The sequence below is a fragment of the Bos taurus genome, unplaced genomic scaffold (genome assembly GCF_002263795.3).
Source record: "Bos taurus isolate L1 Dominette 01449 registration number 42190680 breed Hereford unplaced genomic scaffold, ARS-UCD2.0 Leftover_ScbfJmS_473, whole genome shotgun sequence".
In the NCBI taxonomy this organism is placed as follows: domain Eukaryota; kingdom Metazoa; phylum Chordata; class Mammalia; order Artiodactyla; family Bovidae; genus Bos; species Bos taurus.
Window position 1 is genome coordinate 25,250 of NW_020191779.1, and position 18,597 is coordinate 43,846.

The 18,597-nt window shown below is 45.8% G+C and overlaps 2 protein-coding genes across 2 annotated transcripts; both read right to left on the bottom strand.

The window, feature by feature from the left end:
• Nucleotides 1-820: 820 nt before the first annotated feature.
• LOC104968742 (nuclear RNA export factor 3-like) lies at nt 821-9,608 on the bottom strand. Its single transcript, XM_024989197.2, has 6 exons — nt 9,443-9,608; nt 9,264-9,322; nt 9,042-9,157; nt 8,893-8,935; nt 8,297-8,369; nt 821-7,755 (listed from the first exon to the last, which is right to left on the bottom strand). Exons 2-6 carry the CDS (start codon nt 9,283-9,285, stop codon nt 7,590-7,592), a joined length of 420 nt encoding a protein of 139 aa, XP_024844965.1. The 5' UTR covers nt 9,286-9,322; nt 9,443-9,608; the 3' UTR covers nt 821-7,589.
• Nucleotides 9,609-11,031: 1,423 nt separating this feature from the next.
• Nucleotides 11,032-17,945, bottom strand: LOC785244 (nuclear RNA export factor 3). The gene is given in 19 exon segments (XM_024989196.2): nt 11,032-12,304; nt 12,307-12,367; nt 12,909-12,981; nt 13,501-13,543; nt 13,650-13,765; nt 13,872-13,930; nt 14,051-14,158; nt 14,260-14,315; nt 14,398-14,466; nt 14,817-14,853; nt 15,422-15,531; nt 15,678-15,785; nt 15,902-15,990; nt 16,150-16,219; nt 16,324-16,404; nt 16,517-16,621; nt 16,725-16,808; nt 17,446-17,599; nt 17,820-17,945. Coding segments are annotated over 19 exon segments (1,557 nt in total). The 5' UTR covers nt 17,840-17,945; the 3' UTR covers nt 11,032-12,190.
• Nucleotides 17,946-18,597: the final 652 nt, after the last annotated feature.

An 18,597-nucleotide genomic window follows, 5' to 3' on the forward strand; every position in this document is an offset into this window, starting at 1 on the left:
TAGAACTGATTCAAATGTATTCTTTTTAATGGCTGAGTAATACTCCATTGTGTATATGTACCACAGCTTTCTTATCCATTCATCTGCTGATGGGCATCTAGGTTGCTTCCATGTCCTGGCTATTATAAACAGTGCTGCGATGAACATTGGGGTACACGTGTCTCTTTCCCTTCTGGTTTCCTCAGTGTGTATGCCTGGCAGTGGGATTGCTGGGTCATAAGGCAGTTCTATTTCCAGTTTTTGAAGGAATCTCCACACTGTTCTCCATAGTGGCTGTACTAGTTTGCATTCCCACCAACAGTAGTGGACCACCAGAAGTCATGACACTTGACACTTTTGTGTTAACTTGAATAGAACTGAAACAGAGCAAACCTGCCCCACCATGTACAGTGGTACTCCCTCAGGCTCCACACTTTTTCCTCTTGAGATCCCAACTTCCTGACTTGCAGAGATGAGCAGTGGGGTACTCCCAGGCTTCTAACCACCAGGCTTTTTGTTCTGATCCTGGAATTTCTCCCACTCCTCTGGTTTCACATGCCAGAGGCCTTCTGCTCTCTGTACACTCCCTTGAGAAGGAGCTACACCTGAAGCACACACCCTGGGTATGCAGGCCAAGGGTTCTATGCTGCCCAAGGTAAAATTTTCTGCTCCATCAGTCAGGCTCTATAGGGAAGGCTCCTGTACCCTGGCTTCTTACTCTATTGAGTTTGTTAAAAACTGAGCACATGATCTCTGTCTTGTCTACCTCACCTACCCAGACCCAGTTGCTTGCCTGTTGGTTCAACCTCCAGCAAACATCCCACCTCTGTACTCATCTCTGCATTGATCATAAGCCACTCCCAGGGCAGCCCTTTGACATCTGCCTCCCGAATTACTGCAACAACATCCCAACTTCTTTACTCTCTGTTATTAGTGTTGGTCCCTCTAGTCTGTTCAACACACTGCAGTCAGCATGATCTTTATAAATCAAGCCTGATTATGTCAAGAACTGGTAATCACATTAGCTGTCAAATAAAATCCAAACTAGCCTAGCATTGAGATTTCTAGATCAGACATGAGAAATGGTGAGGAAACATAAACACAAGCCACCATGACGCTAATGAGTCAGTTTATTTCCGTATTCACTCTGAGCCTTCCCCTTGGAAAGGGCAGGTAGCCTGGACCACACAGCTCGATGTGACAGGAAACCCACCCTGATTCCACAGAATAGTAGTATTCTCTTGCCCAGGGCCCACCTGGAACCATAAATCAATGACAAAAAAAGGGTACATTGAATAGAGGTTGTATAGAAGGTTGAACCGGAGAAGGCAATGGCACCCCACTCCAGTACTCTTGCCTGGAAAATCCAATGGATGGAAGAGCCTGGTAGGCTGCAGTCCATGGGATCGCTCAGAGTTGGACACGACTGAGCGACTTCACTTTCACTTTTCACTTTCATGCACTGGAGAAGGAAATGGCAACCCACTCCAGTGTTCTTGCCTGGAGAATCCCAGGGACGGGGGAGCCTGGTAGGTTGCCGTCTATGGGGTCGCACAGAGTCGGACATGACTGAAGCGACTTAGCAGAAGGTTGAACAAAGGATTCCCAGATGGTGCTAGTGATAAAGAACCCTCCTGCCAATGCAGGAGATATAAGAGAGGCAAGTTCAATCCTGGATTGGGAGGATTCCCTGGAGGAGGGCATGGCAACCCACTCCAGTATTTTTGCTTGGAGAATCACATGAACAGACCAACCTGGTGGTCTACAGTCCATGGAGTTGCGGACTCAGACATGACTGAAGCAACTTAGCATACATATACATACACACACACACACACACACACACACAGGAGGTTGAACTACATATGAAATCTATGAGGTTAATGAATGCAAATACCGAATTTCCAGGGACTCTACCCTAAAGAGCACACAACTGTGAGGATTTGGCACCTATGTTTAAACCAGTGAGGGTAACATGTTTGCCCCGGGAGCTTCCTTGAAAACCAAGGTCACTGCCATGGGCCCTGAGTTTTGGAGGTGAATCAGGTGACTATTGCTTTCCTTTTGTTCCATTGTTCCCTCCAGAAGGTGAGGGGATAAGGTGTGGGGCACATGTTCCAGGGTGAGTGTGTACCTATGGGCTGGGATGCTGACATGGAGAAGGCAGAGAGCAAGATCCTGTACCTTACCTTATAAAGACAGTACTTCTAGGTGGGGCCCCTAGGGAGGAGACTGAGGGCCAGAGGACTGGGTATAGGAGAATTCAGGTGTTGGAGCACAGACAATTCCCCTTGCTTGATAACTTTTGGGTGAGTTGGGCCAAGCACTGGTGCGTGTCAGGAGATTTGCTCCCTCATGGGAGTCTTAGATGTCATGGGAGTTGCTACTTCATGACTTGCTACCTCATGTTCTCCTGTATTTCAGAAAAGGCTAACAGCAGCAATTTAAAAACAGTAAGCACATTTTCCCATTGTTTTCAGCAAGATAGTATGTCAGTAGGCATCTAGGGTCAGAGGGAGGGAGCATGGACCTAGGTCAAAGCCTGAGGATTGTCAGATGTAGATAATACACATTATCTCTGAGGCACTTCACCGGTGTCTTTCAGATTCTGATCTGTTTACACCTGATACCTTAGTTGGGAGAGGGTAGGATACATTATCCTTTTTTGTCATTCAGATCAGGGGCATATGAGAAAAAGGTGGTCCCTGGATTGATTTGGCCAAGCCTTGGGTGAAGGCTTGGCCACCCAGCTTATATTGTCACCCTGATTATTTAACTTATTTGCAGAGTACATCATGAGAAACACTGGGCTGGATGAAGCACAAGCTGGAATCAAGATTGCTGGGAGAAAAATTAATAACCTCAGATATGCAGATGACACCACCCTTATGGCAGAAAGCGAAGAATTAAAGAGCCTCTTGATGAAAGTGAAAGAGGAGAGTGAAAAAGTTAAAGCTCAACATTCAGAAAACTAAGATCATGGCATCTGGCCCATCATTTCATGGCAAATAGATGGGGAAACAGTGAGAGACTTTATTTTTGTGGGCTCCAAAATCACTGCAAATGGTGACTGCAGCCATGAAATTAAAAGACACTTGCTCCTTGGAAGAAAAGCTATGACAAACCCACACAGCTTATTAAAAAGCAGAGGCATTACTTTGCCAACAAAGGTCCGTCTAGTCAAAGCTATGATTTTTCCAGTAGTCATGTATGGATGTGAGAGTTGGACTATAAAGAAAGCTGAGCACAGAAGAATCGATGCTTTTGAACTGTGGTGTTGGAGAAGACTCTTGAGAGTCCCTTGGACTGCAAGGAGATCGAACCAGTCAATCCTAAAGGAAATCAGTCCTGAAAATTCATTGGAAGGACTTATGCTGAAGCTGAAACTCCGATACTTTGGCTACCTGATGTGAAGAACTGACTCATTTGAAAAGACCCTGATGCTGGGAAAGATTGAAGGCAGGAGGAGAAGGGGAAAAGGGGACAACAGAGGATGAGATGGTTGGATGGCATCAGCGACTCAATGGACATGAGTCTGAGTAAACTCCGGGAGTTGGTGACAGAAAGGGAGGCCTGGCGTGCTGCAGTCCATGGGGTCAAAAAAGAGTCGGACATGACTAACTGAACTGAACTGAACTGGATGAAGAAGGAAATGCAAGAACACCTTTAGACTTTGTTTAGACAGAACACAGCATAGCAGGCACTAAGTCTCAAGCTGTTGTTGTTGTGTGTGTGTGTGTGTGTGTGTGTGTGTGTGTGTGTGTTGGGGAGGCCAGTAGGTGGGACAGTTGCATATGAATGGAGTGTGTGGCAGGTTTGGGGAAAGCAGAGAACAAACATGAACACTCTGGTACAGGTATCCTAGGACGTAGGTTCTCTGCCTGGCCTACAACTGCAGCATCATCTGGAGAGGAAGGATGCTCAGCCCCAAAGAGCAGGAGAAGAGGATGGCCAGCATCTGCCAGGGGCCTGTAAGTACTGCAAGGGCAAGGTTAAAATTGCCGGGGTGTCACTCTGGGATAAAAGAGGACCTGAGAAGATATTCGCAACTTGAATGTGAAAGAGAGTGAAGCTCTAGGATTCAAGGAGTGAGCATTACTGGGTTACATTGTGAATTGCATTTAATGGAAGAAAGTGAGAGGCAGCAGGAGAATGAGAGCTGAAACTGGACACAGATGAGTAGAGTAGTAAGGAGAAAGGATGAGGGATGAGGATAAAGAACAGTGAGAATGTGAAAGAAAGTGCTGCCAAGAAAAGTGGTAGTTTCATGTCAACAGTCCTTGAAACCCATTCAAACCAGTGCATACTCCACAGGCAAGTTGAGCCCAAGCCCATCCCCTGGTCTGTGAGGTAATCAGTGGCAAGAAGGATCCAGGCAGTGGCACTTACCCCGTGAGAGTCACCTCTCCTCCCACCTCTCCCTCTCTTCAGGCAGGACTTTGGGGAATTTGGTTCAACGGCCTCAGAGTTTGGGGACTCCTAGATCTCCCTGTGCATGCTCACACCAGACTGAATCGAGTCTTTGTGTCACAGGTGAAGTAGTGTCTAAGACTAATCCATTCTTCCTCTTCCCCAACAAGTTCACCAGCAGACGCCTTAACAACTTTGTCCCATTCAGGTTCAGTTAGCACATTTAATGTTCTTTGAGAAGGGGCAGTGAGAAGAAGAGGAGGAGGTGCCAGGGTGAAGCTTGCACAGCTTCTTCCCACTGGGCCAGAGACCTGGAAGCCAGAGTGTTGTGAACAGCAGCTGCTTGAGGGCTTATACTTTGCATGTAAGTTAAATAAGCAGGCTGACAACATAAGCAGGGTCAAATCAATCCAGGGACTATCTTTTTCTCATATGTCTCAGATCTGCATGACAAAAAAGGATAATGTATCCCATCCTCTCCCAACTAAGATATCAAGTGTAAAACAGATCAGAATGTGAAAGATACTGGTGAAGTGCCTCAGAGATAATGTGTATTATCTACATCTGACAATCCCCAGACTTTGACCTTGGTCCATGCTCCCTCCCTCTGACCCCATATGCCTATTGACAAGCTCAAGAACTGACTCATTTGAAATGACCCTGATGCTGCAAAAGATTGAAGGCAGGAGGAGAAGGGGACGGCAGAGGATGAGATGGTTGGATGGCATCACTAACTCAATGGACATGAGTTTGAGTAAACTCCAGAAGTTGGTGATGGATCGGGAGGCCTGGTGTGCTGCAGTCCATGGGGTCACAAATAGTCGGACACAACTGAACAACTGAACTAAACACATTCACTCAATAAAATGCATGCTTATACATGCATTCCCTCAAACCTTCTCACATTCACACACACACACACACACACACACACACACATTCTATATGTTCCTGATCACATATTCATACATTTCCCCAGGTACAACATACTCACAAAGAACATTGTATTCATATGCTTACAGATGAATATGCTCACACTTAACATGAAGTTCACACATTTACACACACACACACAGATGCTCTAATACACTCACATGCACACACTTGCACATTAGCTCACAGAAATATACTCTGCTTTCACATGCTCATACACATATTCATTCACATACACACGAATATGGTAACATTCATGTCCATGGTCACAAATTCACTCATCCATAGGAAAAGTCCCATTCACTTTACAAATGTAAACTCATATTTGAATAGGCACCACGGTCACTCTCACATGTGCTTATATACATGTACAAGGTCACATTCACTTGCACAGACATGGTCATACACTTATTTGCTCACAGTAACTACTAATACATTCACATCAATGTGCTGGGAAAATCAATCATTGTCATGCTTACATTCTACGTTCATACTCACATATACATTAACATGCTCAGAAATAGGAATGTGTTCACATGCACAAAGAAGCTCACGCATTTACTCATATACACTCTCACAAATTCATTCACTCAAATATACTAATGTCATTGACCCTTGTGTGATGCAGGGGTTAGGGGTACGGACCCTCCATGTGCACTTAAATATATATAATATATGGTTTACTCTTTGAATATCAGGTTCCTGTGAATCCAGGATTTTACCTCACAACTAATACATATTGTGTAGTACTTGCTATTGAACAAATTTGCATTTATGTGGATCTGCACTGTTAAAACCTTTGTTGTTTTAGGGTCAGAAGTGCTTTTAAAATATCATATGGAAATTCCCTGGAAGTCCAGTAGTTAGTACTCTACACGTTCACCGCTGTGGCCCTGGGTTCAATCCCTGGTCCAGAAACTAAGTGCCATGAGGCACATGGCATGGGCAGAAAAAAAAGTGAGACAAATAAGCATGCTTGCATTTTCACTTACATACACAAGCATGCTAATATCCCTGTATGTTATCACCTGTTCACTTACATGCATGAACTTGCACATTTATTTAATGACACAAGCATATTCCTATGAACACACTCATACTTGGAAAAAACACACCAATTTATTTTCCAACACAGACATTGTTATATGACGGGGCCAAAGATGGTCTCTCTTTATGTCTTCACAACAAGCTGGAATCCATTAGCCAAAAAGCCAGCCAGCACCAAACTCAATTTTCACACATTCAGTTGCTTTAAATATTGGCTTGCCCAAACAGTTTGTTTGGACTTTTCCCTAACATCTTATGGCAAAACCCAAAAGAGCATTTTGGCCAACCCAAAATATTCCAGATAAGCAGATTTTAATTCATTTAGAAGGCTTCCCTGATGGCTCAGTGGTAAACAATGCCTGCCAGTACAGGAGATACAAAAGATGTTGGTTCGATCCCTGGGTCAGGAAGATCACCTGATTGGGACAAATACACAGAAAAACTAGCCTTTTGGGTGGATGACTGTCAGTTAAGTGTTGGCTTCTGAGCTCCAAGCAGACCTACGGCTTAGTCACAGGGATATTCTCAGATCGGATGTAAGATACAGCAAAGATGATGAGGATGAAGATGATGAAACCCAAGGGTTTCTTGTCAAGACTGTTTTTGGGATCCTAGATCAAGTCTGTGTGAAGGCTTGCTCTAGGATCTTGTGCTAGGCTTGGAGGAAATGAAGGGAGAGAGTTGGAAAATGAACAGAACTAGGAGGCCTGAGTCTCATTTGCTGACCACCTGGCCTCTTGGCTTGAATTCCCAGACCTCACCATGGGAAGAGGGAGAACCTGAATGGCACCTGTATTAATCTCAGTGGTTGCCAGAATGGCACCTGAGATGGAGGAAGAACAGGTAGTATCTATTAGGAACAAAGTGGATACACTGACCATACAGTGTCATTTCCTAAACGATGGGTCAGAAGCAGCTTCCATGTTTACTGTGACATATGCAGCAGAGTGAGCTCAGTGTGTAATGGGTAAATTTCCTGAAAACCAAATGTCTGTCAATAAAAGAATAAGGTTCATGGAGTTCAGAAAAGTAATGCACACCTATTCAAAACAACTAGGTAAATTAATTTGTATTGAGAATGACATGTGCAGGGTATTAATGAGTAAAGTAAATAAGCAAAAACAGTTATCTGCAAGATCCACTTATTAGCTCCTCTACTCCTGCCAGCTCCTTTCTGTCCCCATGCACACCTAGCACTTCCTTCTGAGGCTACTCAAGTTTCATCCCAGACGTGATGAATAAAGCCTGCACCATTTCCTGCTGCTCCTGGGAGAGGGTGTGCGTGGAACTGGAGGTGAGTGTAGGTACTGGGATGGAGAATGCAGATGCTGAGCCTCACTGGGACTGGCTTTGCTCACAAACAGCTCGTCATTCACTATACAAACACTGGGGAGAAAATGCATATTTGGACAACTGATGGATAAACCACCCACACCCCCAGTCTTGACTGCTCCCACTGCCAGTCAGCAACCAGATTCCTTCCATCCCCCTCCTGTGTCTGTCCACAGGCTCCTTGACTGTTACTCTGCCCCTTGCATAGAGCCCACCTTCGGAGAGATTGTCTACCAGCTTCACTCAGTGGATAGGCTGATCCCCAACCCAGGAACAACTTTACAATTACCCTGAACAGTAGCCCAGTACACTCCAGTAGAAGAGTGTACAGTCTGATCCCCATTTTCAGAAGAAGACACTGAGTCACAGACAGATCATAGGACTTGACCAAGGTCACACAGTGAGTGTTGAGTCAAGGAAAGAGCCTATATGCCGATTCCAGAGCCCATACTCTTCCTAACCACTAGGCTAGACTGGTCCTTGGCTCTCCCTGCTGACTTTCCATAATACTGAGTAAACCTAAGGTCTGCATCCACATACCCAGGACCCTGAGCCCAGGCTGGATGGGGATTTCTGCCCAGAACACGGCTCTCACCTGGAAGGGCTGGCAGGGGTAGCAATGAAGGTCCGGGTGAAGGCACGCACACAGCCAGGAGACGTTCCTTCCACTTCAACAACAAAGAGTAAGAGTACCCCTTACAGCCCCCACATAATTTACAGGCTCCCATGTCATTCCCCAGTCAGGGTCTGACTTGACAGTTAGGCTGAGGGGACAGTTGTTCCCTTGGGGAGCCAGGGTGTTGGGAATGGGGAGGGCAACTGTAGGAGCCGTCTGCTCCCAATAACATGTTCCATGACAAAAGCTTCACAAGTTCATGTGATGCATTTTTCACACCTGCCCAAGAGGTGCACATTATGACTCCATTTTGCAAATGAGGAAACTATAATGGCCCAAGTTCTCAATGTAAGGATCTGGGATGGGAGCCACTAAACTCGACATCCTATGTCACCAATGCCCAGGCTAGAAAGGGCAGGCACGGACGCACTTCAAACCTGAACTGTGGGAAGACTTGAGGGCTGGAGGGGAGCAGAGGAGAGGAAAGGGGAGTGGAGAGGAGTGGACTGGAGGGAAACTGGAAGGGTTTTGGTGGAGGGGGTCCATGATGGGGGGAAGGATCTATCTACACATACCTTCCTTGAACACCCCGTTGACAGAGAAGCAGAGCATCATTTCCTGAGAGAGACCAACCTAGTTACTCAGCTACCCCTAAACATCTTCCCTACGATGTGCTTCCTGTCCCGCCCCCCCGCCCAACACCAAGGGAGGAGCACCTGCTCACCATCTGAAAACACATGTCCACCACGAAGGAGCTGAAGTCATGCTGAGTTTTGGGCAACGCACAGAGGGTATGCACAATGTCATGTTTTGTGTGTTTCATCATCTGGACACGCAGGTCTGTGGGGGAGGGGAAGAAAGCAAAGGTCATGTCTGCCATGCCATGGACCCTATGATTGGCCCCCTTACCACCCTTTCTGGCCCAGTCTTCCCACCACACACTCACTGGGGTCCTTGAGTATCTTCATATTCCTGTTGTCCAAGAAGTAAGCACACGTGCTGCTTCTAGGAGACAGAGAGGAACAGTAGGTGGTGGTCCGGCCACCATAGGTGTCAGCAGGAGCTGGCCTGCATCTACTGGGGAACCACATGGCCTGGGGGAAGAGTCTAGGCTGTGATACTCACAGAGCTGGGTCCTTGGGTTGGAATGGAATGGCCAGGGAGAAGCAGGCCTCCTCATGATAAGCACCCAGGAGTCCCTGGCGGTCCCCATAGTCATGGATCAAGTAATACCTGAGGGGGAGCAGTGAAGACAGTACATCTGTGTGGTCTGGAGCTTTGGTGGCCTCCCCTGTCCTAGCCGTCCCCTTGCTCAGATTCTCAGGAGTACTTACTGCTGCAGGGTGAAATGACCCTGATGCTGCAAAAGATTGAAGGCAGGAGGAGAAGGGGACGGCAGAGGATGAGATGGTTGGATGGCATCACTAACTCAATGGACATGAGTTTGAGTAAACTCCAGAAGTTGGTGATGGATCGGGAGGCCTGGTGTGCTGCAGTCCATGGGGTCACAAATAGTCGGACACAACTGAACAACTGAACTAAACACATTCACTCAATAAAATGCATGCTTATACATGCATTCCCTCAAACCTTCTCACATTCACACACACACACACACACACATTCTATATGTTCCTGATCACATATTCATACATTTCCCCAGGTACAACATACTCACAAAGAACATTGTATTCATATGCTTACAGATGAATATGCTCACACTTAACATGAAGTTCACACATTTACACACACACACACAGATGCTCTAATACACTCACATGCACACACTTGCACATTAGCTCACAGAAATATACTCTGCTTTCACATGCTCATACACATATTCATTCACATACACACGAATATGGTAACATTCATGTCCATGGTCACAAATTCACTCATCCATAGGAAAAGTCCCATTCACTTTACAAATGTAAACTCATATTTGAATAGGCACCACGGTCACTCTCACATGTGCTTATATACATGTACAAGGTCACATTCACTTGCACAGACATGGTCATACACTTATTTGCTCACAGTAACTACTAATACATTCACATCAATGTGCTGGGAAAATCAATCATTGTCATGCTTACATTCTACGTTCATACTCACATATACATTAACATGCTCAGAAATAGGAATGTGTTCACATGCACAAAGAAGCTCACGCATTTACTCATATACACTCTCACAAATTCATTCACTCAAATATACTAATGTCATTGACCCTTGTGTGATGCAGGGGTTAGGGGTACGGACCCTCCATGTGCACTTAAATATATATAATATATGGTTTACTCTTTGAATATCAGGTTCCTGTGAATCCAGGATTTTACCTCACAACTAATACATATTGTGTAGTACTTGCTATTGAACAAATTTGCATTTATGTGGATCTGCACTGTTAAAACCTTTGTTGTTTTAGGGTCAGAAGTGCTTTTAAAATATCATATGGAAATTCCCTGGAAGTCCAGTAGTTAGTACTCTACACGTTCACCGCTGTGGCCCTGGGTTCAATCCCTGGTCCAGAAACTAAGTGCCATGAGGCACATGGCATGGGCAGAAAAAAAAGTGAGACAAATAAGCATGCTTGCATTTTCACTTACATACACAAGCATGCTAATATCCCTGTATGTTATCACCTGTTCACTTACATGCATGAACTTGCACATTTATTTAATGACACAAGCATATTCCTATGAACACACTCATACTTGGAAAAAACACACCAATTTATTTTCCAACACAGACATTGTTATATGACGGGGCCAAAGATGGTCTCTCTTTATGTCTTCACAACAAGCTGGAATCCATTAGCCAAAAAGCCAGCCAGCACCAAACTCAATTTTCACACATTCAGTTGCTTTAAATATTGGCTTGCCCAAACAGTTTGTTTGGACTTTTCCCTAACATCTTATGGCAAAACCCAAAAGAGCATTTTGGCCAACCCAAAATATTCCAGATAAGCAGATTTTAATTCATTTAGAAGGCTTCCCTGATGGCTCAGTGGTAAACAATGCCTGCCAGTACAGGAGATACAAAAGATGTTGGTTCGATCCCTGGGTCAGGAAGATCACCTGATTGGGACAAATACACAGAAAAACTAGCCTTTTGGGTGGATGACTGTCAGTTAAGTGTTGGCTTCTGAGCTCCAAGCAGACCTACGGCTTAGTCACAGGGATATTCTCAGATCGGATGTAAGATACAGCAAAGATGATGAGGATGAAGATGATGAAACCCAAGGGTTTCTTGTCAAGACTGTTTTTGGGATCCTAGATCAAGTCTGTGTGAAGGCTTGCTCTAGGATCTTGTGCTAGGCTTGGAGGAAATGAAGGGAGAGAGTTGGAAAATGAACAGAACTAGGAGGCCTGAGTCTCATTTGCTGACCACCTGGCCTCTTGGCTTGAATTCCCAGACCTCACCATGGGAAGAGGGAGAACCTGAATGGCACCTGTATTAATCTCAGTGGTTGCCAGAATGGCACCTGAGATGGAGGAAGAACAGGTAGTATCTATTAGGAACAAAGTGGATACACTGACCATACAGTGTCATTTCCTAAACGATGGGTCAGAAGCAGCTTCCATGTTTACTGTGACATATGCAGCAGAGTGAGCTCAGTGTGTAATGGGTAAATTTCCTGAAAACCAAATGTCTGTCAATAAAAGAATAAGGTTCATGGAGTTCAGAAAAGTAATGCACACCTATTCAAAACAACTAGGTAAATTAATTTGTATTGAGAATGACATGTGCAGGGTATTAATGAGTAAAGTAAATAAGCAAAAACAGTTATCTGCAAGATCCACTTATTAGCTCCTCTACTCCTGCCAGCTCCTTTCTGTCCCCATGCACACCTAGCACTTCCTTCTGAGGCTACTCAAGTTTCATCCCAGACGTGATGAATAAAGCCTGCACCATTTCCTGCTGCTCCTGGGAGAGGGTGTGCGTGGAACTGGAGGTGAGTGTAGGTACTGGGATGGAGAATGCAGATGCTGAGCCTCACTGGGACTGGCTTTGCTCACAAACAGCTCGTCATTCACTATACAAACACTGGGGAGAAAATGCATATTTGGACAACTGATGGATAAACCACCCACACCCCCAGTCTTGACTGCTCCCACTGCCAGTCAGCAACCAGATTCCTTCCATCCCCCTCCTGTGTCTGTCCACAGGCTCCTTGACTGTTACTCTGCCCCTTGCATAGAGCCCACCTTCGGAGAGATTGTCTACCAGCTTCACTCAGTGGATAGGCTGATCCCCAACCCAGGAACAACTTTACAATTACCCTGAACAGTAGCCCAGTACACTCCAGTAGAAGAGTGTACAGTCTGATCCCCATTTTCAGAAGAAGACACTGAGTCACAGACAGATCATAGGACTTGACCAAGGTCACACAGTGAGTGTTGAGTCAAGGAAAGAGCCTATATGCCGATTCCAGAGCCCATACTCTTCCTAACCACTAGGCTAGACTGGTCCTTGGCTCTCCCTGCTGACTTTCCATAATACTGAGTAAACCTAAGGTCTGCATCCACATACCCAGGACCCTGAGCCCAGGCTGGATGGGGATTTCTGCCCAGAACACGGCTCTCACCTGGAAGGGCTGGCAGGGGTAGCAATGAAGGTCCGGGTGAAGGCACGCACACAGCCAGGAGACGTTCCTTCCACTTCAACAACAAAGAGTAAGAGTACCCCTTACAGCCCCCACATAATTTACAGGCTCCCATGTCATTCCCCAGTCAGGGTCTGACTTGACAGTTAGGCTGAGGGGACAGTTGTTCCCTTGGGGAGCCAGGGTGTTGGGAATGGGGAGGGCAACTGTAGGAGCCGTCTGCTCCCAATAACATGTTCCATGACAAAAGCTTCACAAGTTCATGTGATGCATTTTTCACACCTGCCCAAGAGGTGCACATTATGACTCCATTTTGCAAATGAGGAAACTATAATGGCCCAAGTTCTCAATGTAAGGATCTGGGATGGGAGCCACTAAACTCGACATCCTATGTCACCAATGCCCAGGCTAGAAAGGGCAGGCACGGACGCACTTCAAACCTGAACTGTGGGAAGACTTGAGGGCTGGAGGGGAGCAGAGGAGAGGAAAGGGGAGTGGAGAGGAGTGGACTGGAGGGAAACTGGAAGGGTTTTGGTGGAGGGGGTCCATGATGGGGGGAAGGATCTACACATACCTTCCTTGAACACCCCGTTGACAGAGAAGCAGAGCATCATTTCCTGAGAGAGACCAACCTAGTTACTCAGCTACCCCTAAACATCTTCCCTACGATGTGCTTCCTGTCCCGCCCCCCCGCCCAACACCAAGGGAGGAGCACCTGCTCACCATCTGAAAACACATGTCCACCACGAAGGAGCTGAAGTCATGCTGAGTTTTGGGCAACGCACAGAGGGTATGCACAATGTCATGTTTTGTGTGTTTCATCATCTGGACACGCAGGTCTGTGGGGGAGGGGAAGAAAGCAAAGGTCATGTCTGCCATGCCATGGACCCTATGATTGGCCCCCTTACCACCCTTTCTGGCCCAGTCTTCCCACCACACACTCACTGGGGTCCTTGAGTATCTTCATATTCCTGTTGTCCAAGAAGTAAGCACACGTGCTGCTTCTAGGAGACAGAGAGGAACAGTAGGTGGTGGTCCGGCCACCATAGGTGTCAGCAGGAGCTGGCCTGCATCTACTGGGGAACCACATGGCCTGGGGGAAGAGTCTAGGCTGTGATACTCACAGAGCTGGGTCCTTGGGTTGGAATGGAATGGCCAGGGAGAAGCAGGCCTCCTCATGATAAGCACCCAGGAGTCCCTGGCGGTCCCCATAGTCATGGATCAAGTAATACCTGAGGGGGAGCAGTGAAGACAGTACATCTGTGTGGTCTGGAGCTTTGGTGGCCTCCCCTGTCCTAGCCCTCCCCTTGCTCAGATTCTCAGGAGTACTTACTGCTGCAGGAATTTCAGGATTAGACTCTTCAACTCTTCAGATCCAAAGAAGCTTCCCTAGAATCAAAACAGTCCTCAGGACCAGGGCTGACACCTCCTCATGTACCACCTAGAATCCTGCTGGATCCTCTGTGCTCACCTTGCACATTGGTAAGCACTTGGGGGCTTCCACAGCACATTTAGAACCTGAGAGTGTCTCCTGGCCATCCTAGGGGAGGGAAGAGGAAGTCAGCAGTGCAGTCCAGGATGTGGTGGTGGATAGTCAGGGAAAAGGATGGGCCCAGGATGGGCTGGGGGTAGGGAAGAAAGTGTCCCTGGAAATGCCGGAGGCAGGACTACATGTTCTGTCATCACCATGGGTCCCCGAAGCCTGTGGAGAACATGGCTGAAGATCCAGAGCCTTTTCAGGTGCCCACAGAGAATGGTACACCCCCCTCCCACAGGACATTTAAGGGCCAGGCTAAAAAACGGAACTTGGACAGGTCCTAACGGGTTTCCGAGTAGTTTCAGGGCACTGTCAGTACTAGTTAGAGGCGTCTGATCAAGGAATGCACTTACCAAGCTTAGTAACCTGGGGAACAACTCCAGGAGGGTGCTGCCAAAATCAAGACAAAAGAAAAATGTCAGTGAAACTATGGACGCGACCCTCCTCATGGGAGCAAGTCACTTACAGTAATCACAGCACCCTCACACCTCAGTATCCTAGCATTCAAGGGCCCTGGTCACCACTCTATGGATGGACCAAGAGGGAGACTGTCCCCTCCACCCCTTCCTTGAACCTCCTCCTCCATTTCCTTTCCTCTGCGTAGCTCCCAGCCAGACTGTTCTGACTCCCTTCTGCAGTGCCACAGGGACCGGCACTTCAAATCCAGTCTGCAGGCCTTACTCCCCTCCATCCCTTCCTTCCTTCCTCCAGGGCCCAGTGAAGGCTGTAGAGAAAAGAAGATATGGGAGGATGGGAGCCCGGGGCTTTGCTACCTCACTTGGGAGTCCAGCATGCTGTCAAGTCAGGACACACCTCAGGGATGACCAGGTGCTATGGCAGGGAGGTGATTGAGGTGGGACTCAGGAGGTAGGGAGGGGAATAAAGACAGAAAGGGAGTGGAGGGAGGAGGGGAGAGATGAGAGAGACATAGGGGTGTAGAGACAAGGCAGAGGAAGACCTCATGTTGGTTGACTCATCACGGAAGGTGGTGCACACAGCGCTTCTGTCTGCACACATCCCTTCTGGTTCCAGCTGATGACCCTTGTCCATCTCCCCTGCAATCTTCACCTAGAATTATAGGGAACACCCACATGGACCAAATGGCTCTGCACCCACACCCTTCCTTTCCCTACAAATCCACTTTCCTTTGTCTGTCGCCACCCATAAGGCCTCCCACATTCCTTTCGAAGGAGGATCTGGGTGCCCCACCTCACCTCAGTGTTGGAGAGATTCAAGTTCTTCGTGGTGGAAGCAATCTCCTTAATGGTGGACAGGCCATGCACCAAGTAGGGTTTCTTGTTGCTCAAGTACAAAGATGAAAGCTAGAATGAGGAAACAGAGTGAGGACTCCAAAGGGAATACCTGAGACATATCTGCCTCTTCTACCCAATGTCTCCCTCCCTCACCATTGGTCCCAACATTGGGGCTAGGTCCTCACCATGGGCCTGATCCCTGGATGGATGTTCAGGGAGGTAGCTGTGCTATTTCTACGGTTCCATGTCGTTCCAATATCACACGGTATAAAGTCTCCAGGAAACCAGAAGGAGGGAAACACAGGCTGAGAGGGTCCCAGCTGGAACACCTCCAGCACCAAGCCCAAGCCCTCCCCATGATACCATCTCTGAGTGCTCTACTCAGACAGACCCTCTACCCTCACCTGCCCTGCAGTCACTACTGTAGCCATACCAGGGCCAAAGCGGAGTCTCTGGATGTCAAGAGCTTGCTGGCAGGCATCGTATGGTTTGTTCATGGTGAGCTGCAGAGTTAGGGATGGGGTCCAGCGAGCCTGAGTCTGAGGGTGAGTTGGGGGAAGAGGTGGGTCTGGCTATGAGGGCACAGCTTGTGTTGAGTCTGCATTACCTTTATCTGCTCCAACTTTTCAGATGTCAGTGTCTTCTGCACAGACTGGGGTGCATCACAGGGCTCAACAAAGATAGATATCTGTAGAGAACACAAGAAGGGCTGGGTAAGCTCCAGGAAATCTGTGCATGGGATCAAGCAAGACCATGCCGCTCTCCTGCCCTCTTGCCCTTAGTCAGCCCTTGACACACACCTTTTCATTATCCTCATTGCAAATCTTGCCGCTGACATTCTTCAATGCACAGGCAACGTTGGCATTCTCTACAAAGAACTGGGCCTGCATTTTCTCATAGTGAAACTGTAGGGAGAGTGACAGGAGAAGCAGAACATGAGACCAGTGCCATTTCTCTGGGCCCGCAATCTACCCCAGTTTGTCGCATCATCTCCATGTCCTGTCTTACTTCGACTGCAGTAAAGGGGACACTGCACTTCTTCTGAATCAAATTCATCAGCCACTTCTCATCATATTTTATACCAAAGGGAATCTAGGAATCAGAGAACAAATGGGAAAGAGAATGGATACAATGGAATCCAAGATTAAGGTAAGACCCAACTGTGTCTTGCTTTAGGGCCGTTTTTCAGGTTTTAAATAATTTCTTAAGATAAAACAATATCTGTTATCACTAACTTTGGTATGAGAAGGATTTTCTATATACACTTTCTTTGCATTCAGATACGCTTCCTGAAAAAAAAAATTGACTTAATATGTTTCACATGTACTTCCTTTTACAAAGTTCCAGGAGATCCACATGAGGTACACCTGGCCTGTCACTCTTGTCACGGACAGACAGAGTGACAGTCAGAGACTGTCTGACTCAACCTCCTCCCACACCCGGCTCAAGCCAAACTTCGTCATCTGGTATGAAATGCTCCATCCCCATGGCAGTAGGCTTCCTCCTTTGCTTTCAGTCAACCTCTCCCATGCTCCTCCTTGCAGTCAGTCTGTTTCCTTCATACCGCTTCTCTGCACCTGCCCTTAGATGATCTAAGAAGATACCTCCTAGTAATATCAAGACAGATTACCAACACCACTGCCCCAGAAAAGTTCCCAGCATCTCTACACAGATCCAACACGACTCTGTCATCTTCTACATATTAGGTTCATTTAGCCAGGATACTCACAATAATCTTGAACCAGCTCCCCAAGGTCTCATCCTGTCTGTTTGTTTTCATTGTTCTCTCCGGAGGCTTTTGCTCTGTCTCCATGTTAACATGCATTTGGTCTTTTCTCTGAAAACTACTTCTCCAGTGATGGGATGGAATGGCATAGGGAGCACTGTGGGGAAGTGGAAAGAAAAAAGTGGTCCATATAGGCTTAGAAAGTCTTCTCTACATTCTCCCAAATGATACCAACGTTATAATAAAGACTGCTCAAACATTAACCTGATCCAATCATTTTTTACTCTGGCAAGTTGGAGAGAAGAATGACATATTTAACTGCAAGGTTTTGTTGTTCATTGGTTGGTACATGTCAGCCATGGTGACTGGTCACTTACTATCTTCCTTGGATGTCCATACGAGCATCACTTTCTTTTGAATCTCTGTCTTGCTGCTGCTGGGAAGTGACCGGTTCAGACCAACAGGCGTATTGCCTTTGGGTAATACCCGAGCTTCGTGCTCTTCTTTGTTAGACTTCAACCTTTATCAGTTGTGCTCTAAAATTGAAAACTATACTGATATACGAATAGTATGATAATATAATAATATTGAAAAAGTACATACATTTATATCTAAATACATAATAAGTAAAATTACTGTGTTATGAATAAAATGGTAATTTTACATACAATAAAAATAAAAAAAAAAAGTGATTAATAAATCTTTATGTTATGTTTTACCTTTTATTATACAAAATTTTTATCAAATCAACTTATTTATTATATAATAATAATAAATCATAAATATTAGTCAATCAATATTAATATAAAATTAGAAATGAATAGTTTGAAAATTAAAAATAATAAAATTAAAATATACAAAAAATTAAAAAATATATATAATATTCTCCATTATATTATGTTCTCCACTGATAGATAAAAAGCTAAACAAATATGTTATTGCTCTTTAGACATATTTTTGTGAAAATTCTAAATGTACACAAGTATTCAATATTAAAGATAAAAAAATTTAATATTGAATATCTTGTGATTAGAAAAATTAAGAATATGAATGAGGTAAATGCGTTTAAAGATCTGATAAACAACATTTAGAGTAATAGGAAATTAAAGCATTTTATATATCAGTAACAGAAAATAAAGTAATAAATTTGACAGC